This window comes from Gopherus flavomarginatus, chromosome 5 (genome assembly GCF_025201925.1).
Source record: "Gopherus flavomarginatus isolate rGopFla2 chromosome 5, rGopFla2.mat.asm, whole genome shotgun sequence".
Classification (NCBI taxonomy): Eukaryota; Metazoa; Chordata; order Testudines; family Testudinidae; genus Gopherus; species Gopherus flavomarginatus.
In genome coordinates, this window is record NC_066621.1 from 25,455,874 (window position 1) to 25,481,230 (window position 25,357).

The window sequence follows — 25,357 nt, forward strand, 5'->3', positions numbered from 1 at the left end:
CATTTATAGATACATTGAACAGCATTGGTCCCAGTACAAATCCCTAGGGGACACCTCTCTCCATTCTGAACACTGACCGTTTATTCCTATACTTGGTTTTCTGACTTTTAACCAGTTACTGATCCATGAGAGAACCTTCCCTCTCATCTCATGACTGCTTACTTTGATTAAGAGCCTTTGACGAGGGACCTTGTACACTGTATCCACTAGATCCCCTGTCCACATGTTTGCTGACCCCCTCAAAGAATTCTAATAGATTGGTGAGGCATGATTTCCCTTTACAAAAGCCGTGTTGACTCTTGCTTATCATATTGTGTTCATCTATCTGTCTGATAATTCTGTTTTTTACTAAAACAACGAGTCCAGTGGAACTTTAAAGACTAACAGATTTATTTGGGCATAAGTGTTTGTGGGTAAAAATCCCACTTCTTCAGATGCTTAGAGTGAAAATTACAGCTGCAGGCATTATTATACTGACATACAAAGAGAAGGGAGTTACCTCACAAGTGGAGAACCAGCATTGACAGGGCCAATTCAATCAGCGTGGATGTGATCCACCCCCAAATAACTGATAAGGAGATGTCAATTCCCGGAGAAGGAAAGTTTCTTTTGTAGTGAGCCAGCCACTCCCAGTCCCTATTCAAGCCCAAATTAATGGTGTTAAATTTGCAAATAAATTTTAGTTCTGCAGTTTCTCTTCGAAGTCTGTTTCTGAAGTTTTTTGTTGAAGGATGGCTACTTTTAAATCTGTTATAGAATGTCCAGGGAGATTGAAGTGTTCTCCTACTGGCTTTTGTATGTTACCATTCCTGATGTCTGATTTGTGTCCATTTACTCTTTTACGTAGGGACTGTCTGATTTGGCCAATGTACATGGCAGAGGGGCATTGCTGGCACATGATGGCATATATCACATTAGTAGATGTGCAGGTGAATGAGTCCCTGATGGTGTGGCTCATGTGGTTGGGTCCTCTGATGGTGTCGCTAGTGTAGATATGGGGACAGAGTAGGCAACGAGGTTTGTTACAGGGATTGGTTCCTGGGTTAGTGTTTCTGTGGTGTGGTATATAGTAGCTGGTGTAGGTTGTAGGTGTAAGAATGGAATGGCTAGGCAGCAGTCCTACAGAAAAGGACCCAGGGGTTACAGTGGACGAAAAGCTGGATATGAGTTGACAGTGTGCCCTTGTTGCCAAGAAGGCCAACAGCATTTTGGGCTGTATAAGTAGGGACATTGCCAGCAGATCATTCCCCCTCTATTCGACATTGGTGAGGCCTCATCTGGAGTACTGTGTCCAGTTTTGGGACCCACACTACAAGAAGAATGTGGAAAAATTGGAAAGAGTCCAGCGAAGGGCAACAAAAATGATTAGGAGGCTGGAGCAGATGACTTATGAGGAGAGGCTGAGGGAACTGGGATTGTTTAGTCCGCAGAAGAGAAGAATGAGGGGGATTTGATAGCTGCTTTCAACTGCCTGAAAGGGGATTCCAAAGAGGATGGATCTAGACTGTTCTCAGTGGTACCAGATGGCAGAACAAGGAGTAATGATCTCAAGTTGCAATGGGGGAGGTTTGTTTAGGTGGGATATTAGGAAAAACTTTTTCACTAGGAAGGTGGTGAATCACTGGAATGGGTTACCTAGGGAGGTGGTAGAATCTCCTTCCTTAGAGATTTTTAAGGCCCAGCTTGACAAAGCCCTGGCTGGGATGATTTAGTTGGGGATTGGTCCTGCTTTGAGCAGAGGGTTGGACTAGATGACCTCCTGAGGTCCCTTCCAACCCTAGTATTATATGATTCTATGTAGGTTGTAGATCGTTGATGATGTGCTGGAGAGGTTTTAGCTGGGGGCTGTATGTGATGACCTGTGGTGTTCTGTTATTTTCCTTGTTGGGCCTGTGCTGTAGCAGGTGACTTCTGTTTTTTACTGTAGCTTCAACCAATTTGCCTGCTACTGAAGTCAGGCTTACCAGCCTGTAATTGCCAGGATCACGCCTGGAGCCTTTTTTAAAAATTAGTGTCACATTAGCTATCCTACAGTCAAGTGTTTCAGCTGATTTAAGCGATAGGTTATATACCCCAATTAGTAGTTCTGCAATTTCATATTTGAGTTCTTTCAGAACTCTTGGGTGAATACCAGCTGGTCCTGGTGTTTTACTACTGTACTTTACAAAATTTTTGCTGTTAGTTTTTTGCTAGATGGTCTTCAAATGCTTTTTTGGCCTGCCTAATTATACTAGACTCAGTAGGATTTGACTTCCAATTTTTAAAGGACGCCTTTTTGCCTCTAAGCAATTTTTTTTTCTTTTTTCTTTTTGCCTTATTTAGCCTTGGTGGCATTTTTTTGGTCCTCTTTACTACCATTTTTTTATTTGGGGTATACATTTAATTTGAGCCTCTATTATGGTGTTTTTAAAAAGTTCCCATGTAGCTTGCAGGCATTTCACTTTTGTGACTATTCCTTTTAGTTTCCATTTAACTAACTTCCTCATTTTTGTGAAGTTCCCCTTTTTGAAGTTAAATGCTACTGTCATGGGCTTGTTTGGTATTCCCACCCCCACCACAAGGATGTTAAATTTAATTATGGCCACTGTTACTGAGCGATTCAGGTGTATTCACCTCTTGGACCAGATACTGTGCTTCATTTAGAACTAAGGCTATGTCTACACTACAGAGTTAAGTCAAGTTAAATTATGTCAATGATCACATCCACGCAATGTATCTTGTGTCAGCTGAGCGCATCCACAGTTATTGCTCTTGCATTGACAGGGAGAGCTTTGCATTGTAGGAAGCTATCCCACTGTGCAACTCTGCACCCTTTGTCACCCTCTACTGCTGGGAGCTTTGGGAACAGATCACGGTGCATCATGAAGATGTGTTCGCTATCCCATAATGCAGTTCTTTCCATCCCATCATTCCGTGGGCTTCCTACTTTGTTTCGTGCCATTTTTCAGCAGCCTTTGTAAACTGTACACCAACAATCTCTGCCTGACAGCATGGATCCTGAACTGCTGACCAGTCTGGTGATGAGTGTTATGAACACAACGCAGGGCTGGTCCTGCAGTACTTCATGAGCTGCGAAACAGAGTGAATTGGTGATGCCTGCCCTGCTGTCTGCCATGGAAACAAATAATTCAAGAGTGCTGCTTGCATTCATGGAACAGCTTGCCATGGTGGACCGTTGGTAGTGGGCTCAGGAACCAATCACTGAGTGGTGGGATTGCATCATGATGCATGTATGAGATGACGAACTGCAGAACTTTCAGATGTGCAAAGCCACCTTCCCAGAACTGTGTGCAGAGCTTGCCCCAGCACTGCAGCACAAGGACGCCAGAATGAGAGGTGCCCTCGCTGTGGAAAAGCAAGTGGCAATTGCTGTCTGGAAGCTGCCCACTCCAGACTGTTACAGGTCAGTTGTGAATCAGTTTGGAGTTGGAAAGTCCACCATGGAGTTTGTGGTGATGCAAGTGTGCAGGGCTATTAGTCGCCTCCTGCTAAGAAGGACTGTGACTGGGTAATGTGTGGGAAATAATTCATAGTTTCAAGGCAATGGGATTCTCAGACTGCGGCGGGGCGCAATTTTGGCCCCCGGCCATCTTGTGATGGAGTACATCAACCAAAAGGGCTATTTCTCAAGGGTCTTTCAGGTGCTGGTGGAATACTGGAGTTGTTTCACTGACATCAGTGCAGGGTGGTCCAGGAAGGTGCATGATGCCCCCATGCATCTTTTGGAACACTGTACTGTATAGAAAGCTGCATGTTGGGATTTTCTTTCCAGACCAGAAGATTCCAATGAGGAATGTGGAAATGCCCATAATGATCCTTGGAAACCCCACCTACCCCTTGCTCCCATCGCTCATGAAGCCTTGCACCGGGAACCTAGACACCAGCCAGGAGCGCTTCAGCAACTGGGCGCAGCAGATGCCGAATGACTGTTGAATGGGCCTTGGGCCAATTAAATGGTCGCTGGTGCTGTCTTTTTTGCCAGTTAGACCTCAGTGAGGAAAATATTCTGATGGTCATTGTGGCCTGCTACAATACAGCCCCCAACTAAAACCTCTCCAGCACACCGCATAATATTCTTGAGCGTTAATTGCAAGGAGCAAATATTCCTACTGATAGCCTCTGTGTATCAGTTTTAGCACCCAGTGATGTAGGTATGTCATAAATAACGACTCATTTTATTTCAAAGACTTAAGTTTAATAGCCAGATAAAACTCAAAATTTTAGTCAAACAGGATGTGACATGAGCAGCAGTCTCGTGGTTAGGGCTCTCTTAACTCCATCTTTCGTTGGCAAACCAGTCCCTAGGTGTGGAGTGCATGGGGTACTGTGAGGGACTGGGAACAAACAAAGAATGTGATGGGAGAGTTTGGGGAAGGCATGGACCAGAGTGCTGTAGTGGCTGGAGGGGGAGTTGGGCAGGGGCTCAGATTGCAGGGTAATAGGGACTTCAATCATCTCTTTCATAGAATCATAGAATATCAGGGTTGGAAGGGACCTCAGGACGTCATCTAGATCAAAGCAGGACCAATCCCCAACTAAATCATTCCAGCCAGGACTTTGTCAAGCCGAGCCGTAAACCTCTAAGGATGGAGATTCCACCACCTCCCTAGGAAACCCATTCCAGTGTTTCACCACCCTCCTAGTGAAAAAGTTTTTCCTAATATCCAACCTAAACCTCCCCCATTGCAACTTGAGACTGTTACTCCTTGTTCTGTCATCTGCTACCACTGAGAGCAGTCTAGAACCATCCTCTTTGGAACCCCCTTTCAGGTAGTTGAAAGCAGCTATCAAATCGCCCCTCATCCTTCTCTGCTGCAGACTAAACAATCCCAGTTCCTTCAGCCTCTCCTCATAAGTCATATGTTCCAGCCCCCTAATCATGTTTGTTGCCCTCCTCTGGACCCTTTCCAGTTTTTCCACATCCTGCTTGTAGTGTGGGGCCCAAAACTGGACACAATACTCCAGATGAGGCCTCATCAGTGCTGAATAGAGGGGAATGATTACATCCGTTGATGCTGGCAATGCCTCTATATTTATACAGCCCAAAATGCCGTTAGCCTTCTTGGTAACAAGGGCACACTGTTGACTCATATCCAGCTTCTCGTCCACTGTAACCCCTGGGTCCTTTTCTGCAGAACTGCTGCCTAGCCACTCAGACTCTGCACTGGTTCTTGTTGAACCTCATCAGATTTCTTTTGACCCAATCCTCTAATTTGTCTAGGTCCCTCTGTATCCTATCCCTACCTTCCAGCGTATCTACCACTCCTCCCAGTGTAGTGTCATCTGCAAACTTGCTGAGGGTGCAGTCCATGCCATCTTCCAGATCAGGAGCTTTATCTGGATCTCCAGGAGCTTTATCATCTGCTCTTGACTCTGTGTCCTTCCCTGGCCATCCAGCCTCAGTCTTTCATTGATTGTCTCCCACCATGCTCTTGAAGTGCTGCATTACTTATCTGACAGAGGCCCTCCACCAGTATGGAGGAGTGGGTCTTCAAGGGCATATCTGCAAAAGGCAAAGAAACAATTAACAGAGACTGTATTGTGAGTGCACTCACAGCTTGAATCACAGCAGTTACACACACCTCTTTCTCAGCGTCCATTGGCTAGGGAGTCCCAATTATGGCGAATTCACAGGGCAGGAGGGCAAGGGGGAAAGGGCAGGAAGGGACAAAGAGCGATTTGTGAAGGGGGTTACTGTGAGCAGCTAGAGAGCCTTGAATATTGGCACCCTTTTCCAAAGGCTGGGGTAATCAAACCCGATATCTCACTCCTCAGGGTAACTCAGGATGCAAGGGAGCATCTCCTGCATGTGTGCAGCTTCAGAGCGGCTCTGTAGGCTGCTTGCCTGTGTGCCGCTCTGGCCCCTGCAGAAATATTGCCAGGTGGTGGTGCAAACTTTCCTATAGTAGGGAGAGAAACAAGGCAGCTCTCCCAAGGAACCTTCAGCAGAGGATTGCAGAATACCTACAGAAAAGTCCCTTGTACGTTAACAAACATTTCCATTGTGGCCCCACTGCGCAGATGGACAGGCTCTGTTGTTAATTTCTGTCCTTATCCCTCCTTTATCATATAACAAAGTACATCAGAGCCAACTCTCCTCTCACCGTGCTGTTACCGGAGCTCCCCTTTCCTGCATCCTGAGCACCGGGATTGGCTGGACCCTCCCAGAATAGAAAAGAGGTCCTGACTCAACTCGCCACTCCACTGGACAACCCTGCCATGGGCTGCACATCGTCCTCCAGCTCCACCTTCTCGTCCACCACTTCCTCATCGGGGATGAGTCCGCTGGCAGCTTCCTCCATCCCCCCCAGTGTCTCCATGGGGCTCTTGGCGGTGGGTCACCGCTGAGGATGACATGCAGATCCTTGTAGAAGTGGCAGATCTTTGGCATCGCACCAGAGCAATGGTTGGCCTCCCTTGCCTTCTGGTATGCCTGCCTCAGCTCCTTGGTTTTAGCACAACAACGGTGCATGTTCCATTCGTGCCCCTTCTCCTGCATGCCACTAGCAATCAATCCTCTCTTCCCAAGCTTAGCAGATCCAAAAGAGGAGAGCATCTGCTGCAGAAAGCCAGTGTGGCCAACTGGGAAGATCCTGTGTGAACTGTACATGCCTGAGCAAACAGGAAGAGGAATTTCAAACATTCCTGGGCCTTTAAACGGGGGAGGGGTGCATATCTCTGTACCTTCAGGGCAGTGGAGTTCAAACTGCTGACCAGAGCGGTCACGATGGGCATAGTGGGACACCTTCTGGAGACCAATTAAGGCGACAAAACCAAGCACAGTGTCTGTACTGACACTGCATCACTCTAACTACATTGCAAAAAGCTCTCTGCCGCTCGTCGAGGTGGTTTTAGGATGTCGGCCTAGCAGGGATGTTACGTTGGAAGGAGCAGCATTGCAGTGTGTACAGTGATGAGCTCCTAAAATCCTAAGAACAGGTTTCCTCCCAGGTCCTTGGCGGCACTTCAGCAGCGGCGGCAACAGGGTCTTCACTCGCTCTGAGTTTTCGGCGGCGGGTCCCTCACCCAGAATGAGTGAAGGACCCACCACCGAAGTGCCGCCAAAGACCCGGTAGGGAACCATGCTGTTAGTACAAGCCCCACGTGCCTGTCTTCCGCCCTATCCGACCCCAATCCACGTCCTGCCCCCTCACAACCTGCAACCCATAACCCCCCCCACTCCTTGTCCCCTGACCACCCCCTCCCAAAACCCCCAACCCTAACTTCCCCCCCAGGACCCCACCCAACTCACCCTGCTCCCTGTCCCCTGACTGCCCCAACCCCATCCACCACCACCCTGATAGACCCCCAGAACTCGCACGCTTATTCAACCCCCTCGTTCCCTGTCCCCTGACTGTCCCCCCCCAAACCTCTGCCCCATCCACACACACACACCCCGTTCCCTGCCCCTGGGACTCCCTGCCCCTTATCCAACCACCCCAGCTGCTTACCCCTGCTTCCCCCCTCTCCAAGAGTCTCAGCGCGCCGTGTCCAGGAGTGGCCCTGGACAGCGCTGCAGCGGCATGGCTCTAGTGGGAGGAGCTCAGGCCCCATTGGAGCTACGCCACTGCAGCACTGTCCAGGGCCGCTCCTGGACGCGGTGCACTGAGGCTCCGGGAGAGGGGGGAGGCGAGGGTAAGCAGCATGGTAAGGGGCCAGAGGGGTTGGATAAGGGGCAGAGGTTCTAGGGGGGGCAGTCAAGGGACAGGGAATGGGGGAGTAGGGTGGGGGGGAAGGTGGAGGTGGAGCCTCAGATTCTCATGGGGGCCCCTCTGAGGCAAGGGGCAAATTGCCCCACTTGCCCCCCCTCAGCCCGGCCCGCCCCCCCAGCCCCTGACCAGGGAGCGGGGCTACTTAGGGAGACCAGGGCTTTAAAAAGCCCTCGCCTAAGAGACCAGAGGAGCTAGCAACCAGGAGCGGCCAACAGGGAAGTTCTCCATGGGGGAGTGTGAGCTGGGGCTAGAACTCAACATTCTTGAAACTTAAAAGCCAAAAACGATCCCCCCCGCCCCCGAAAAAACAACAACAAAGGACCCAGCTGCAGGAGTGAGAAGACAATGCAGGCAGAGTCCAGCAACAGAGTAGGGGCTACCCAGTTTATTGGGCCCAATGCAGCATGTCTGATTACTTGCCCTATGGGCAGGTGCCGTATGTGTGCGTTCGGTGCAAGAAGCTCCTGGCCCTCAGAGACTGTGTACGGGCTTTGGAGACTAGAGTGGCTGAACTGGAGGAGCTGAGGGAGGTAGAGAGGTACATAGCTGAGACTTTCTGGGACACTGTAGAACAGTCTGACAGCCTCTGTGCTATTGAGGAGGATGAAGGTCTCAGGAAAGGAGAACATCCAAATGGAGCAGAGGGAAACGATCCCATAAGTAGGACCCTCCTTCCAGATGATTTTGGGGTATCCTGTCACACTGAGGATACTCCTCCAAGGGAGGGAGCTCTAGCTACTGAAAAGAGACAGGTATTAGTAATGGGCAATTCAATCATTAGAAACATAGATAGCTGGGTTTGCGGTGACCGGGAGAACTGCATGGTGACTTGCCTGCCTGGTGCCAAGGTTGCGGATCTCTCGAGAAATCTAAATAGACTTTATGTAGTGCTGGGGAGGAGCCGGTGGTCATGGTACGTGTAGGTACCAGTGACATAGGGAAGGGTAGGAGAGAGGTCCTGGAGGCCAAATTTAGGCTGCTAGGTAAGGAATTGACGTCCAGGACCTCCATGGTAGCATTCCCTTAGATGCTCCCAGTTCCACGCGCAGGGCAAGGTAGACAGGCAGAACTGCAGGATCTCAATGCATGGATGAAACGATGATTTAGGAAGGAGTGGGTTAGATTTATTAGGAACTGGGGAAACTTTTGGGGAAGGGGGAGCCTACACAGGAAGGATGGGCTCCACCTAAACCAAAATGGAACCAGATTTGGGGGGAGGGATAGCTCAGTGGTTTGAGCATTGGCCCGCTAAACCCAGGGTTGAGAGTTCAATTCTTGAGGAGGCCACCTAGGGATCTAGGGCAAAAAAATCAGTACTTGGTCCTGCTAGTGAAGGCAGGGTGCTGGACTCGATGACCTTTCAAGGTCTCTTCCAGTTCTAGGAGATAGGTATATCTCCAATTATAAAAAAATAAATTGTTGGCACTTAACATTAAAAAGGTCATAGAGCAGTTTTTAAACTAAGGGCTGGGGGAAAGCTGACAGGTGTGGAGGAGCACGTGGTTCAAACATCTCTTAGGGGAGGATCTATTAATAGAGAAACTCTATGTCCTAGTGAGGACAAGAGGATGGAAAATGAAATAAAATACAGGTAGGATCTGATCAGAAACGGTCAAATAAAGAAGAGTCCCATTCAATTACATCGTGTAATGGCAGACAGCTAAAAGGAGACAAATTTTTAAAGTGCTTATATACCAGTGCTAGGAGTCTAAATAATAAAATGAGTGAACTAGAGTGCCTCATAAAAGAATTTGAGGAACAGTTAGCCTGCTAAACAACCAGTGGGGCCACTGGACAATCGAGGTGCTAAAGGAGCACTCATTCATTTATGGTTGTTTAGCAGGTTCCTGCTTCTGATGTACTAAGAAAAAAAAAAGTACGATAAGGCCATTGCAGAAAAACTAAATGAATTCTTTGCATCGGTCTTCATGGCTGAGGATGTGAGGGTGATTCCCAAAGCTGAGCCATTTTTTTTGGTGACAGATCTGAGGAACTGTCCCAGATTGAGGTATCATTAGAGGAGGTTTTGGAACAAATTGATACCAGGACCAGATGGTATTCGCCCAAGAGTTCTGAAGGAACTCAAATGTGAAATTGCAGACTAACTGTGGTTTGTAACCTATCATTTAAATCAGCTTCTGTACCAGATGACGAGTGTAGCTAATGTGATGCCAGTTTTTAAAAAAGGTTCCAGAGGTGATCCCGGCAATTATAGGCTGGTAAGCCTGACTTCAATGCCAGGCAAACTGGTTGAAACTATAATAAAGAACAATATTATCAGACACATAGATGGACATAATTTGTTGAGGAAGAGTCAACATGGTTTTAATAAAGGGAAATCATGCCTCACCAATCTCCTAGAATTCTTTGAGGGGGTCAACAAGCATGTGGACCAAGGAGAACCAGTGGATATAGTGTACTTAGATTTTCAGAAAGCCTTTGACAAGGTCCCTCACCAAAGGCTCTTACACAAAGTAAACTGCCACGGGATTAGAGGGATGGTCCTATCATGGATTGGTAACTGGCTAAAAGATAGGAAACAAAGGGTAGGAATAAATGGTCAGTTTTCAGAATGGAGAGAGGTAAATAGTAATGTCCACCAGGGGTCTGTTCTGGGCCCAGTCCTATTCAACATATTCATAAATGTTCTGGAAAAAGGGGTAAACAGTGAGGTGGCAAAAATTTCAGATGATACAAAATTACTAGTGAACGTGTTATTCCTTGACTTTAGCAAAGCTTTTGATACAGTCTCCCACAGTATTCTTGCCAGCAAGTTAAAGAAGTATGGGCTGGATGAATGGACTACTATAAAGTGAATAGAAAGCTGGCTAGATCATTGGGCTCAAAAGGTAGTGATCAATGGCTTCATGTCTAGTTGGCAGCCAGTATCAAGTGGAGTGCCCCAAGGGTCAGCCCTGGGGCCAGTTTTGTTCAATATCTTCATTAATGATCCAGAGGATGGAGTGGACTGCACCCTCAGCAAGTTTGCAGATGACACTAAACAGGGAGGAGTGGTAGATATGCTGGAGGATAGGGATAGGATACAGAGGGACCTAGACAGATTAGAGGATTGGGCCAAAAGAAATCGGATGAGGTTCAACAAGGACCAGTGCAGAGTCTTGCACTTAGGATGAAAGAATCCCATGCACTGCTACAAACTAGGTACCGACTGGCTAGGCAGCAGTTCTTCAGAAAAGGACCTAGGAGTTACGGTGGACGAGAAGCTGGATATGAGTCAACAGTGTGCCCTTGTTGCCAAGAAGGCTAACGGCAATTTGGGCTGTATAAGTAGGGGCATTGCCAGCAGCTCGAGGGACGTAATCATTCCCCTCTATTCGGCACTGGTGAGGCCTCATCTGGAGTACTGTGTCCAGTTTTGGGTCCCACACTACAAGAAGGGTGCTAAAAATTGGAAAGAGTCCAGTGGAGGGCAACAAAAATGATTAGAGGGCTGGAGCACATGACTTATGAGGAGAAGCTGAGGGAACTGGGATTGTTTAGTCTGCAGAAGGGAAGAATGAGGGGGAATTTGATTGCTACTTTCAACTACCTGAAAGGGGGTTCCAAAAAGGACGGATCCAGACTGTTCTCAGTTGTAGCAGATGACAGAACAAGGAGTAATAGTCTCAAGTTGCAGGGGGGAAGGTTTAGGTTGGATATTAGGAAAAAAAATTTCACTTGGAGGGTGGTGAAACACTGGAATGGGTTACCTAAGGAGGTGGTGGAATCTCCTTCCTTAGAGGTTTTTAAGGTCAGGCTTGACAAAGCCCTGGCTGGGATGATTTAGTTGGGGATGGGTCCTGCTTTGAGCTGGGGTTGGACTTCATGACCTCCTGAGGTCCCTTGCAACCCTGATATTCTGTAATTCTACTAAAGATAGTTAAGACCCAGGCAGACTGCTAAGACCTACAAAAGGATCTCTCAAAACTGAGTGACTGGGCAACAAAATGGCAGATGAAATTTAATGTTGATAAATGCAAAGTAATGTACATTGTAAGGCATAATCCCAACTATACATACAAAATGATGGGGTCTGAATTAGCTATTATCACTCAAGAGAGAGAACTTGGAGTCATTGTGGATACTTCTCTGCAAACATCCACTCAATGTGCAGCAGCAGTCAAATAAGCGAACAGAATGCTGGGAATAATTAAGAAAAGGATAGATAATAGGACAGAAAATATCATATTGCCTCTGTATAAATCTATGGTACACCCACATCTTGAATACTTTGTGCAGATGTGGTCACCCCATCTCAAAAAAGATATATTGGAGTTGGAAAAAGTTCAGAAAAGGGCAACAAAATGATTAGGGGTATGGAACAGCTGTCGTATGAGGAGAGATTAATAAGACTGGGACTTTTCAGCTTGGATAAGAGACGACTAAAGAGGGATATGGTAGAGGTCTATAAAATCATGACTGGCGTGGAGAAAGTAAATGAAGTGTTATTTACTCCTCATAACACAAGAACTAGGGATCAGCAGACGAAAAATTGGCAGTAATTAATAAGGAAGTATTTCTTCACACAACTCACAGTCAACCTGTGGAACTCCTTGCCAGAGGATGTTGTGAAGGCCAAGACTATAACAAGGTTAAAAAAAAGAACTAGATAAGTTCATGGAGGATAGGTCCATGAATGGCTATTAGCCAGGATGGGTAGGGATGGTGTCCCTAGCCTCTGTTTGCCAGAAGCTGGGAATGGGTGATGGGTCACTGGATGATTCCCTGTTCTGTTCATTCCCTCTGGGGCACCTGGCACTGGCCACTGTCGGTAGACAGGATCCTGGGCTAGATGGACCTTTGATCTGACCCAGTAGGGCCATTCTTATGTTCTTATGAGTTTGCTGGTCAGGCAGTGACTTAGCAGGTGGATTTTACCTAGAAATCTCCATAGACCCAAGTGCCAACACAGACTGTTGCAGCCATGGAGAGCCCCAGGATAGTAACAGGTTCTCACAGGTCTGGGCCGAGAAGTGTTGTCAGAGACATTCACCTCAAATCCCCATTCCACGCATGGCTTGGCCCCCTCCCCAAGAAAGCAGAGTGCTGGCGCTGGACAGGGGCTGACTGCTTTATTCCTTAACCATAGGGAAGGAAGATGGCCACCTGTATGGACAATGTCACCGACATGAGGGTCCCTGACGGGGAGGCAGAGTTCTCGAAATCGGTCACTTCTTACGTGTGCCAGTCCATCATCGTCCCCTCTGATGTGATGGGCTACAAAACCATAGTGTCCTCCCAGCCTGTGAGCCTGGCTGACCGTGTCATAGGTAGGTGCTGCTGCCCCTGGTCCAGGGATGGGGACTGGCCTTCCAGGGCCAGATCCAGCCCTGTCCCACACCAGAGAGCTCCTGGGCACAGTGGGGTGACCTGCACCTGCTGCCATGGGTGGAGAACAGAGGCTGGGCAACAGTTTGCACTGGGGTCAGTGATTCCACTCAGGGCAGGGCAGGGAGGATCGGGCCTGCAGCCCCTGTGCTAGGCCCAGAGTCTAGAAACTGGACTCCTGCCCTGCTCCACTGAGAGGCACCTTCTCGGTGTAAGGGCAAGGACATGCTGATGCTGCTGCGAGTAGTGTCCCGTGGGTGCCCCCCTCTAGGTTCTTTTAACTCTAGGTGTCTTTGCACCCCATGCGCCTCGGATCGGAGATTTTAGGCAGCAGTGTCCATTCAGCCTCAGCATGCGCCCTCCTTGCCTCGCACCCCGCACCAGGGCTAGTGCTGTGTGTGCAAACCACCTCAGTTCCCTCTCAGCCGGGTCTGAGCTAAGATTACCATAACTGTATTTCTTTCTCTTGCTCATGATAGTTGGTGTTAGTTCCTTGAGTTTCACTTAGTTAGTGGCAGTAATCCCTTTCCTCTCTTTCTTTGGTTAACCCGAAGGAAAAAAAAAAATCTTACTGGGATAGCAGCTGTTGCCCATCCATCTATTTTTTTTCCCTTTACCTTTTACCCTCAGGGGAAGTGAAACCCGGGAAGGGTATGCCCAGTTCCCCCAGGTTTAAACATTGCCTTTCAGGCCAGGAGGCTATCCCAGCCAGTCACAGACATTCCCGCTGCATATGCTGTCTTGGGGAGTCACGTGTTCCTCAGAAGTGTAATTTCTGCCTCAAGTTAAAGTTGAGGGCCAGAAAGAACCAAGAACTAAAACTGCATCTCCTTACGATGGTGCATTTGCTCCAACTGGCCTCTGCCCCCGGCCCAGGGACTCCCCTTGTACAATGGTCCTCTGCCAGACCAGCCACGTCAACTTCCTTGGGAAAACACACCCCAAGAGCTTCGAAGAGGAAATAGTTGAAATCCTCTCAAAAAATCTCTTGGAAGCAGTTTCAAGTCCCCATAGTAGATAGTTTGCTGCAAAGAGATGGTCGCCAGCCAGGTCAGTCTCCTTGGCACCCACGGGCCTGTGACTCAGTACTCATGAGGTTGCAGGCTCGTCAAGGACTGTCACATTCAGCAAGCCTAAGGACTTTAAGAGCTCCGGCTCTGGAAGATCGGTACTGTCAGGTGAACGGAGCGGTACAGAGAAGACCAGCTCTTCTGCACCAGTACTGGCAGAGCTCCCTAGGGCCTCGGTACCTAGTACTTCAGCTCCATAAAAGACCAGACCTACACCTACTGTCCATTCATCAAAGCGCATGAGACTTCCGATACCGTCGGCACCTTGTGGCACAGCCATCTCTGTAATCTCACTTCATCAGCACTGTCCATCCCGGTACCGCAGGAGTTTCCTTTTCCTAGGGACTTGGTGGTTTCAGAAATGCCTGAATCTCCCCTGCTTGTCCCAAAGACGTTCCTGGTACCGATCACCTCCCATTCCTTGGAGATGCACACATTACCGACAGAGTATCCCTTTACTTCCAGGACTGGTCCACCTCTGCCCAGCAATGAAGAGGAAGAAGATGATGGGGATTTTTCATCAGTCTCCCTCATTCTGTCCAAGGCTCTTTGGGCTACCAATGAGCCCACCTTCCTGAGATCTCTACAGACCCAGCTTACCCTCATGAGAGACAAGCCCCACCCAGATGGTATGAACATGCCTTTTGCATCACCTTAGTGGCCCTACTTGGACCCTTGGGCAGCTTATTGTCAGCAGTTTTCAAGGGCTCCTAGTGCTTCTTGCCAAGAGAAGAGAAGAGACTCTCCGACAGCGTCTCTCTCTAGGTCTCCTGATCCACAGGTCAAGACCTTTGAGGACCAGGAAGTGAGAGTAGACAAAGAGATTACTCCTTACGACCAACATTTTTCCATCTTCCCCTAACAAACCCGCCACCACATCCTGGGCTGCTAATTTTAACCCATTTCAGGACCTTATTAAAAGGGTGGCGGATCCCTGCTTAAGGAGTCTCGGCATAAACTACTTGACAGCCTGCACACCACCTCCCCTGGCCGTGTCGCATTACCCATCCACAACGCTGTGGTGGACCCAGCAGAAATAACATGGCCTGGCCTGGCCACCATAAGAGAGCTGACACAAAACACAACGTTCCCACAACTCAGACTTCTTATTTTCACATCCCCCGCAAACTCCTGTGAGCTCAATGCTGTGAACAAACATGGCAGCTAGGACCACTACCCCAAGTCCACGCCACACGGCAAAGATTTTAAGCATCTTGATTTATCTGGCTGTAAGTCATGCTCCATGTAGGATTGCCAATTACCAAGCCCTCATGGCAAAGTATAGCCACACTAATATGCCTTTACTGAGCATCTTCTAATGGATGAGAGGGAGCAGTTTCAGGCAATCATTGCTGCGGGCCAGCTGCTTGCAAAGACGTCCCTACAGGCTTCTTTGGACGCTGCTGACACAGCTGCTTGTTCCATCTCTGTGGCAGTGGTCATGAGGAGGGCTTCCTGGCTTCAGCTGTTGGGTTTTCTGATTGAAGTCCAAACTACATTCAAGGGTCTTCCGTTCCAGGGATCAAACCAAGTTTGCCAAGAAAACTGAGAAATTCTTCCTCACCTTAAGAGACTCTAGAGCAAGGGTCTGCAACCTTTCAAAGAAGTGCCATTTTTTTGTTTTTGTCTGTAACCAAAATATTCCTAGAGCTGCATCATATGCAAAATGTTGGGGTGTGGGGGGGGAATGAGGGGGGGCGCTCTAGGAGGGAGTTTGGTGTAGGAACAGGCTCTGGGCTGGGGCAGGGGATTGGGATGCAGGGTCTGGGAGGGAGTTTGGGTGCAGGAAGCAGTTCTGACCTGGGGCAGGAGGGTGCGGTGCAGGAAGGGGTGCAAGGTGAAGGCTCTGGCCAGAAGGTGCTCACCACAGGTGGCTCCCAGCTGGGGTCACAGCAGGGGTCAGGCAGGCTGCCTGCATGCTGTGGCCCCATGCTGCTCCCGGAAGCGGCTGGCTGCTGGCATGTTTCTGTGCACCCCATGTGGGGAGAGGGGCAGTAGAATCCTTCTTGCTGTGCCTGGGCACTCAGCCCCCACCAGCAGCACCAGACTGTGCGCAGGGTTCGGCAGGGGCAGGCTCCTGCACAGTCAGCAGCAAGTGGTGCCCCCGGTGCTGTTACCACGCTGCAGCCCAATGGGCATCGCTGCAAGCAGGGGGCTGCGGCAGTTTTACTGAGCGTCACCTGCAGATTGTCTGTTCCTGGTGCTCACATGCCGGCCATAAGGAGCCCAACGTGGCTCACTGATCTACGGTGAGTGCGCAGGGGACCAGCCTGCTGTGCATGTCTCTCGGCACTTGCTGGGAGCCCACCTGGCTTCTCAGTCGCCCAAGGTGAGCGCTGGGAGCGGAGCCACTCTATGCTAGGATCCTCATCAGCTTGGGTATCATTTCAGGGGTGACAACAGAAACAACCCTGGACAACATCACCTCCTTGCCTGAGCACTTCACCCCTGGGAACATGGGGCTGACCGACGTGATCTTCTTCTACAGGTAACGGGGGCCTCAAGTTCAGGGGGGCAGGCGCCTGGGACCCTGCTCGCCATCGCCACCTCCATAGCTCAGCATTGCCAAGTTCCGCTCCAAGCTGCAGAGAACTGCTTCCACCTCCACGTGGAGCCTTTTCCAGGCCCTTAGAGAGTAGTCCAGGACCTCCCTTTCCCACCCCAGGGAGCAAGGGAACCACAGTCATATCCACTGTCCCCTTGGGCGGGGGAAGAGGGCACAAGGATCTTCTCCCCACCCCCACTGTGTGACCTGTCTTGTGAAGTGCTGGGCCGTGCTGAGCATTCACACTAGACGAGAGGCCTTGCTAAGTGTGGTTCCATTGCCTGATCTGCAGGTCCAATGACGTGACCCAGTCCTGCAGCTCTGGGCGGGCCACAGCCATCCACTTGCGATGTGACCCCCTGAAGACAGGCTCTGGAGCCCTGTCTGTGCCAAGGTAAGCACCAGGGCTGCCATGCACTGTGGGCCCCCTGCTGCTCTCTAGGCAGGCTCCTGGCTCAGTACAAGGCAGAACAGGCTGCCAGGCCCTGGGCTGTTTGCATCACAGGGTGTTGATCTGTTTGGTGTCCACAGTTTACTCAGCGACAGGTTGCAGTGGCAGCTTGCCAGCTGGTGGAGAGCTGTGTCTAGTAGGCACGCCGTGGAGCCAGGTGCCCTCGGCCTTCTGAAAGCCCCCAGCAGCACTGCTCCCAGTCTTGCAGCCCCACACGTGGCAGCAACCGCAGGAGCCCTAGTGTAGACAAGGTGCCACTGTGGCATACAGACCCACTGTGAGCCGGTTGAGCTGGCCCTTGGAGCCCTTCCTGCACTAGCGCTGCCCCCAGAGGGGAGGGACATGTCTTGGTAGTGGTGCAAAATGTCTGAGAAAACCAGCTGGCCCAGCCACGTGGCTCAAGGTGGAGTGTTGCATGCTGGGAGCTGCCGTCTCTGGGCCTCCCCTCTCTCCTGCTCACAGAAGCGTTCCCCAGCCCAAATTCCAGCTGCCTCTGCTGCAGGGTGTTGCTTGTGGAGAACCCTCGGCAAGGGAGGGAAGGGCAGGCTGGGAGTGTGGCCGCAGGTGGTGTCGAAGGGGTTCTCCCCACCCTGCACAGGACAGCCAGATTCTTTCCCCAGGTCCATGGGCAGCAGCTGGCTCAACCTGAAGGCTGCTTTCAAACCTGTGTGCTAGACTGAGGCCAGCTGGCTGCCTTGAGTCCAAACTGGCCCTGCTCCTCAGCCAAGCTCCCCCAGACTGTGCTGGGGCAGTGCCGGATTCTGTTCACACCCCCCAGTCCTGACCTGTGTCCTTTCCCCAGCCTCCATCAGGTTCCCTTCTCCTCTGGCACCATCCAGGCCTGCTTTTCACAAACAGGTCAGCGTTTCCAGCCCAGCTCCTGGATATGGGTAGTATCTGGTGCTTGCTGGGCACAGAGCTCACAGTTTCTCTCCAAGCCCGCCACTCTGGGATCTTGCTTTTTCACAAATGGCTGCTGAGTTTGGGTGGCCAAATTGAGACGCACATTTCCCATTGGCATCCGCTGAAGCTGTGAGCACCTGGCACCTCTGTGCATGTGCACTGAGAAACAGAGCCAGCTCAACTCAGTGGCCACGCTTGGAGATGTGGGCCCTGGTTCCCGGGCTGTTTGGATGTGTGCAAGGATTTGGGAGGCTGTTTCTGTAACCAAACTAGAGCCGGGTTTGCAGAACATGGCCTGGCCTGTCACAGCAGGGACCTTCCCCCACAGCTCTGCCACCTTTCTCAGTGCACGTGTTCCTGCGTGAGTGCGCCCGAGCTGCTGACCAAGGGAGGGACTGCAGACAGTTCTCTTTGCTCTTCACTCTTGTTAGCCCTCTGGGCCCGGCCATGGGTGAGCCAGATGGGGTTGCTCCTGCGTCACATTTGAGCAACAGAGCTGTGAGTGACAATCCAGTGCAGAGCTGCATTATGGCCTCAGCTAGCCTGGTCCATCGCCAGGGTGTGACTGGTGGTGGAAAGCAGCCGGCAGGATCTGTATCACTGGGGATGGTGCCCAAGCCAGAGCTTGTCAGCCAGGCCCCAGGGCTTGGACACTAAGCATGCTGTGCCTGGAGTCACGCCGCAGCTCACCTGCGGTCCTGTCTGGTCACGCGGTGCTACAGGCAGCAACTGGGGCTGGCAGCTAAGGATCCTCCTCATCTCTCCTGACAGTAAATGCCCTGATGGGACGTGTGACGGGTGCACGTTCCACTTCCTGTGGGAGACCTCCACAGCCTGCCCCCTCTGTTCTGCCTACGATTACCATACCATCGTCAGCGCCTGCCTTGGCGGGATCCAGGTGAGCTCTCACGCAGTGGAGCTGTGTCTCCATGCAGCATTGCAGTGATGCTGCCGCAGGGTTCTTAGTCCCCAGTGCCCTAAAGCATTCTGAGAGAGCCCAGCAGGTCTTCAGGGAGCCTCGAGGGCTTGTAGCAGAGGCCAGACTCCCACAATTCCATGGGAAATTCCCACAAGTCCCTGGGAATCAGTGCCCGTTCCCGGTCCTTGCCTCCGAGTGGAGGTCAGGGGGAATCAGGAGCTGTTGAGGCGGTGGAGAATGGTCCAGCAGGGCCTGAAGGGAGTGGAGAGCAAGCCCAGAGCTACTGGATGCATTCCTGCCAGGGCTGCCCCAGAAGGAGCGGACTCCCTTTAGCACGGTGCTGCTCCAGGGGCCTGGCTGCACCCCCCCACTCCTGGGACGTGTGGGACTGAAGGGAGGGCTTGTCTGTTTGCACCCTGCAGAGAACCACGTATGTGTGGCGGGAGCCAAAGCTGTGCTCAGGCGGCGTCCCCCTCCCAGAGCAGAAAGTCAGCATCTGCAAAACCATGGATTTCTGGCTCAAGGTGGGGATCTCGGCCGGGACCTGCGCGGCCGTCCTGCTGACTGTCATGACCTGCTATTTCTGGAAGAAAAACCAAAAGTGAGTAGCTGCCACCTTGTTAGAGGACTGCCACTTGGCTCTTCCCCTGGGGTTAGTCCTAACCCCCAGGGAGGAGTGTCCCCTGCTTGCCAGCACTACCTCCTCTGGGGGTGTCCCATCCAGTTGACTCCCAGCTTGGACGAGCTGCTGGAAGAGGGGCTGCTCAGCATGTGGCTGGGAGAGGAAAGCGGTGCCCTGTAGTGCCTAGTACCAGAACCACCTGTTCACTGCAGTCTCCAGGGAGGTTGCACGGGGCCCTGCCAGGGACAGATCCACTTGCTGCGGGCTGGGTGCAAACCCGGGCTGGGGGGCAGTCTCACTGGACACGTCCCCCCATTGAGCCCACACAGTCACTCCCTCACAGCTCACTCCCTGCTGCTGGATGCCAGGCTCAGCTGCCTCCTGATGCCCCGACCTACCAGCTCAAGTGGCTGCCTGGCCTCCGCACCCTGGAAAATACAGCACATCCCAGCCGTTTGCTCAAACTCCACCTCAGTGGGATGCCCCCAGGGAGCTGCGGACAAGGGCTGCCAGGAGCCACTGCTCCCAGAGTTGCCAGGCAGCGCTGCCACGGCAGAGAGGGACAGCCCGCCTGTCCCAGGGAGATCAATATCTGCTTCCCCGTTTTTACTGCACCCCAGATCTTTTGATGGTTTTACCACCCTGCACCCTCTGAAAACCAGGGCCTTACAGTACACAGATCCCTTTGTTTATAGCTCTGGGGTGCCCACACAAAGGGCCCGGGCCATCCACTCTGCTCTTCCTTCCCCTGAAGGTTGGAGTATAAATACTCCAAGCTGGTGATGAACTCGACTGCCAAGGACAGTGAGCTGCCAGCCGCCGACAGCTGTGCCATTATGGAGGGGGAAGATGTGGAAGATGATCTGATATTCACCAGCAAGAAGTCTCTCTTTGGCAAGATAAAGTCCTTCACTTACAAGGTGGGTGCCTGTCTCCTGTGCCGTTGCTGAGGGCAGCAGCTGTCACCAGCTCCCCAGATCACAGGCAAGCCTTTGAACCCACTTGCTTTGGCAGGATGGGCAGAAACACTGCTGGGGTACTCATGGAGTGGCAGAGGGGACTCTGGTCTTGTGGTTATGGCACAGGCTTCAGAGTCCGGATTCCTGGATTCCTTTCCCAGTTTAGACGCAGACCATTTGCAAGCCACCAACACCTCTGGGCCCCACTTTCCCAACCCAGTTTGCCAGTGGGGATTTGGCAGAACTGCTAATGTTTCTAAGAGCCCCTCAATCCCCACAGCACTCGCTGATCATACACACACTCCTTGCATGCCCGTCCTCAGAGCTGCAGTGAGCAAAGAGCTGGAGGATAGATGGGGCCTAGTGCTCTAGTGAAAGACAGGAGGGATTGGAATCCCCGGGTGTGATCAGGGGGTTCTCAGTCTGCTCTGAACAGGGCCTAGTGCAGACTAGGGTGACCAGATGTCTCTATTTTATAGAGACAGTCCTGATGTTTGGGGTTTTGTCTTATATAGGCACCTATTACCCCCTGTCCCGATTTTTCACACTTGCTGTCTAGGCACCCTAGTGCAGACTTACCTCAGTCTTGGAGTTTGGCTCTCTGGGAAGCTCTCCCCAAGCTTGGCTGATCCTGGGATTTTCCCTGCAGGGCCTCCTGTCTCAGCCCCTGTGTCTCCCTGCTTCATGCATCTCAGCCACTGGGGCTTTGCAAATAGATGCTGAAGCTGTCTTCCCATGCTGAGCAGCTCCTCCATCTAGCCAGTGAGGAAGCAGTTACACCAGGACTCTTCTCCCTTTCAGATCCCTGTCACATGGCACCCAAGGCTGTCTCAGTACCTAGCAGCTGTGTAGTGTAAACTGACAGCCCTGGCACCCTCCCTCACCTGTGTTAATGCCTGTAGCCCCATGGCCGCACTCCCTGCCCTGCTGATGTAGGATTACAGTGTTCTCACCTGCAGGGTTACAATGAACCACTTTGCAGCCTTTACCCCAGTAATGTGCTCAAATACAAATAAACTCCACAGGTTCTGCCCATTTCCCTGGCCTGGGCCTAGCTCTGACCACAAGGCAGTAGTGCTGGGCCCTGGTCTGTCCCAGATCTGTCGCTGGAGTCTCCTGCCCCCAGAGTGCCGCCCGTGATCGCTGGGACTGGAACCCACTTTCCCACCCTGGCATTGTTCATGAGGAAGCTACTTTGAGTGCTTGCTCGTTTCCATTCAACCTAGGTGTGCGCTCGCCACATGCACCGGTGCTGGAGGTGTTTTCCCTCAGCAGTGTCCATAGAGACCAGTTCTGGCACCCCCTGGAGTGGTGCACATATGCTACGGTATATAGGGCGTCGCCGGCTCCCCCCACCCTCAGTTCCTTCTTGCCGCCAGTGACGGTGCTGGAACTGTTGCTGCTTCAGTTAGTGCTGTTGCTTTCTTGTTTGTACAAACTCGTTAATCCTGGTTTTATAGTGTGTAGAGTTTTCTGTTAGTAAATCCCTTAGCTATAGTTACAGACTTCATAAGTCCCAAAAGGGACTTTGTCTTGGGATGGGGCTTGCCTCAATCCCCAGGCTTTAAGCCCTGCAATCGCTGCAAGAGGCCCATGCCCATTAGTGAGCCACACAGCAGCTGTCTACATTTCTTGGGCAAAGGGCACATTAGTGAAAAGTGCAAAATTTGCAAGTCCTTCAAGCCAAGGACTAAGAAGGAGCACGATATTCATTTAAGAGCGCTCCTTATGGAGTCAGTCCTCACCCCAGCACCGGAGCAACGCTCTGACTCAGCACCAAGCACCGTGACCTGCAAGTCACTTCCCCTCCCGTGGCAGGGCCTGTCTCCCGGTGTGCAGCACCCGGCACAACGAGGCTCCCATAACCCAGATAACAAATGAGCATGGGCCTGCCAGCACTCGACTCGCAGCTCTGCAGCAGACATACTGGGCCTCAGCTTCCGCATCCCTGAAATGGGGCTAATGAGACTGACCCCTGTGCCAGGGCAGGTCTCAGGCTGGGTCTTATTTTATCTAGTTCCTGGGGTCTGTCGGGTGGCTGGCGCTAGAGAAGCGCTAATGAAGGTGATTTATTTCTAGGAGTAAGCTGCTAATGCGAGGCTTGCCTCCAGCCCTGGTTGTATGTCCATTCAGCAGTGCTCAGAGGCTCCACACCCTGCATCTGCTGCCATCCTCCCACCTGCCATGTGCTGCACCTCCAGCTCACCCCAGCTGGGGGATGAGGCTCCTCCAGGACCCTCGGCCAGAGGGGGCCAGATGCAGGAGGGATGGAGGCAGGTGCGGTGGAGTCTCACTGTGGGTGTGGGATGCTTCTCCCTTGGCCCTTCAGCTCACCCGTCTCATCCCATGTTGAGCTGAGGGAAGGGTGCAGCGTGTGCTGGGTCTGGAGGGACAGTGGGCAGCAGGGAAGATCAATGAATCTTTGAGGTGGGGGATGGGGACTGGAAGCTTCTAAGGCCTGAATCCACCAGCCTTCCCCATTTGCTAAGAGGCTGCCTGGCTTGCAGCCCCTTGCTGGCAGATTGAGGATCTGACAGCCAGCGCTGAGCCCTGCAGCTCCCTGGGCTGGAACTGTGGATGCTCAGCACCTCTGGAAATGAGCCCAGAACAGTGCCAGCCTGGAGTCGGTGCTGGTTTGTGAAGCTCTTTTGCCTTCCCACCAGCTTCTCCTTCCCCACTGCCCCTCCTGGCTGGATCCAGCTGAGTCTCCATGGCTAGCCCAGGCTGCAGGGATCAGGCCCTGGGGTGTCAGCATGTCTACACACAATGCAGTGACAGTCCCGGGGGTGTGGAAGGTGTCGCTTATTTCCACCTGCGCAATTCCGCTCACAAAGGCAGGGTTGGAACCCCCAGTCTCCTCATGCCCCGCCCCCCCCCAAGGCTGGGGAGAGGGGGAGGGGCACACAGAGCAGTAGGGAAAGCAGTTGTGGGGCTGGAGCAGCGGACTGCAGGATGTGTTAGTAGACGGGGTGGCCGCTGAAGGCAAAGGCACACTAGTCTTGCATACAGGGCCGCCCTTGTTCTCCGACCATCGGCTCACTGTCTGGGCCTTTGCCAGCTGATGAGAAATTGTCTAAACCAGGGCCCTCAGCCTAAGGGCGCGACCCTGGGGATCACAAACACGTGCCAGGTGGTCGTAACCATCCTGCTCTTCCCAGATTGCTATTGGGACCGGGATCACCTTTGTGTTGTGTGTTCGTACAGCGCCTAGTGCCATGGGTCCTGCTCCAGCAGTGGGCTCTAAGGCACTGTGGGTGTACAAGTCAATGGGAGGCTCTCCTTGGCGCAGGGTGAGATGCGCTGACCGGAACCTATTGACAACTGCTCTCTGTTTCTGTTCCCAGAGGACGTCAGACGGGTTCGATTCTGTCCCGCTGAAGACCTCGTCGGGTAGCACAGACATCGACCTCTAAGGGAGCCTCAACCCCACTGCCTTTGCTGCAGGATCCCTCACCGCCACCCCTTGGTGAACCCTGCGCCCCGACAACTCCTTGTGGCCTTATCAGATACACTTTTAACTTGAGCTGTTGTTGCTTTTTTAAACAAACTCACTCTGAAGTTAACATTCCCTCCAAAAGAAATCGCCAAATACAGGTGTGTTTTTAAACGACGCATTTGCCTGTTTCCTGTGTCCAGGCAGGCTGACCTGCATCTCTGGGTTTCAACATGGTCCATGTCTCGCCAAATGACTGTGTCCAAACTCACAGTGGTTTGTGCTTTCCCTTTTCTAAGCCCCCTGAAATCGACTAGCTTCCCCTCTGCATCCAAGCCCGGGAGCCAGCCTGCTAGCCACAGCCTGCTTAGGGCCTCGCCCGCTCACACCCTGGGACTGCAGCAGAGGCCGGTGGATTAATGCAGAGGTCTGATGCTCACAAGAGCCTGCCAGCAGCTATAGTAACGTGCTGGAGACAGGAGTTCTCTACACTGCATAGGCAGTGCCTAGAGAGAGCTGATTTGATGTGTCCCTGTGGCAGGGAAGCAAGGGCCTTGGAAAGAACAAGAAAGCAGGTTCCTTTCTTTTCCTTTTCACATCTGGGCCCTGTGATTACGGCTTCCCATAGAGAAGGGCCTACTCTGAAGTCAGGGTCCAAACACCCCGAAGTTTGGCCGTGTTTGGCTGTGACACAGGGTTTCAGTTCAGCCAAGTCTTGCTAGCAGGAAAGCGACAGGGCCTGGCTGTTGTAAGCACAAAAAGGAGACTTTATCGAGGCTGCAGGACACAGGCAGAGCCTGTGGTTCTCTCTAGCTCTGTCACTCTGCTGCCCAGTGTCATCACTTAGGGTCGCCAGAAGTCCTGGCGTTGCCTCAACACTGATGGAAGGGGCTGCTGAGTGCACTGTGCAGCCTGTTATGGGGCCAGATGCCAGCTGAAACCGAGAGCTGGGGCCAAGTGTCTGTACTGACAAATCTTGCCTTTTGCTGAGGAAGGCATGGAGCGTTCCTGAGTCTTTGCGTGATTATTGATGATTATTCATCCAGTTAATTCTGCTTTAAGAGGTGGGGATTGTAGGGCTGTAGGCCCAGAATCAGGCCCAACAGAGTCAAGGTTATCGAGTTCAGTACCTGGTTAGGAACGTTGGGGTAAACAAGGAGGACACTCACACCGAGGGCAGAGCAAAGCTTTAACCACTTCCATTAGCACAATGAGTAAAGAGACACGTACTCCAAACCACACAAAGATAGAGCAGTCATGCCAAGTTAGGGTTTGCTGTTGTGCCATCCCATGTACTCATATACTCACCCCTCCTTAAGAGACAAGCTCTGTCCCTGGCATGGACCAGACCAATCCAGATCACTCACTCACTTAACCAGCCACCAATGACCTTTCTTACATGGTGGTCTGTTCTA

The 25,357-nt window shown here is 51.7% G+C and overlaps 1 protein-coding gene across 2 annotated transcripts in view; it reads left to right on the top strand.

Annotated features, from left to right (window-relative positions):
- Positions 1–24,107, top strand: part of ELAPOR1 (endosome-lysosome associated apoptosis and autophagy regulator 1) — an 86,302-nt gene extending 62,195 nt beyond the window's left edge. For both annotated transcript variants that reach the window (XM_050956146.1, XM_050956145.1), the window contains exons 16-22: positions 12,802–12,982; positions 16,502–16,598; positions 16,948–17,049; positions 18,781–18,907; positions 19,351–19,529; positions 20,305–20,470; positions 23,854–24,107. In XM_050956146.1, coding sequence (XP_050812103.1) covers positions 12,802–12,982; positions 16,502–16,598; positions 16,948–17,049; positions 18,781–18,907; positions 19,351–19,529; positions 20,305–20,470; positions 23,854–23,922 — 921 coding nt within the window. In that variant the 3' untranslated portion in view covers positions 23,923–24,107. The remainder of the gene's footprint in view (positions 1–12,801; positions 12,983–16,501; positions 16,599–16,947; positions 17,050–18,780; positions 18,908–19,350; positions 19,530–20,304; positions 20,471–23,853) is intronic.
- The last annotated feature ends 1,250 nt before the right edge of the window (positions 24,108–25,357 follow it).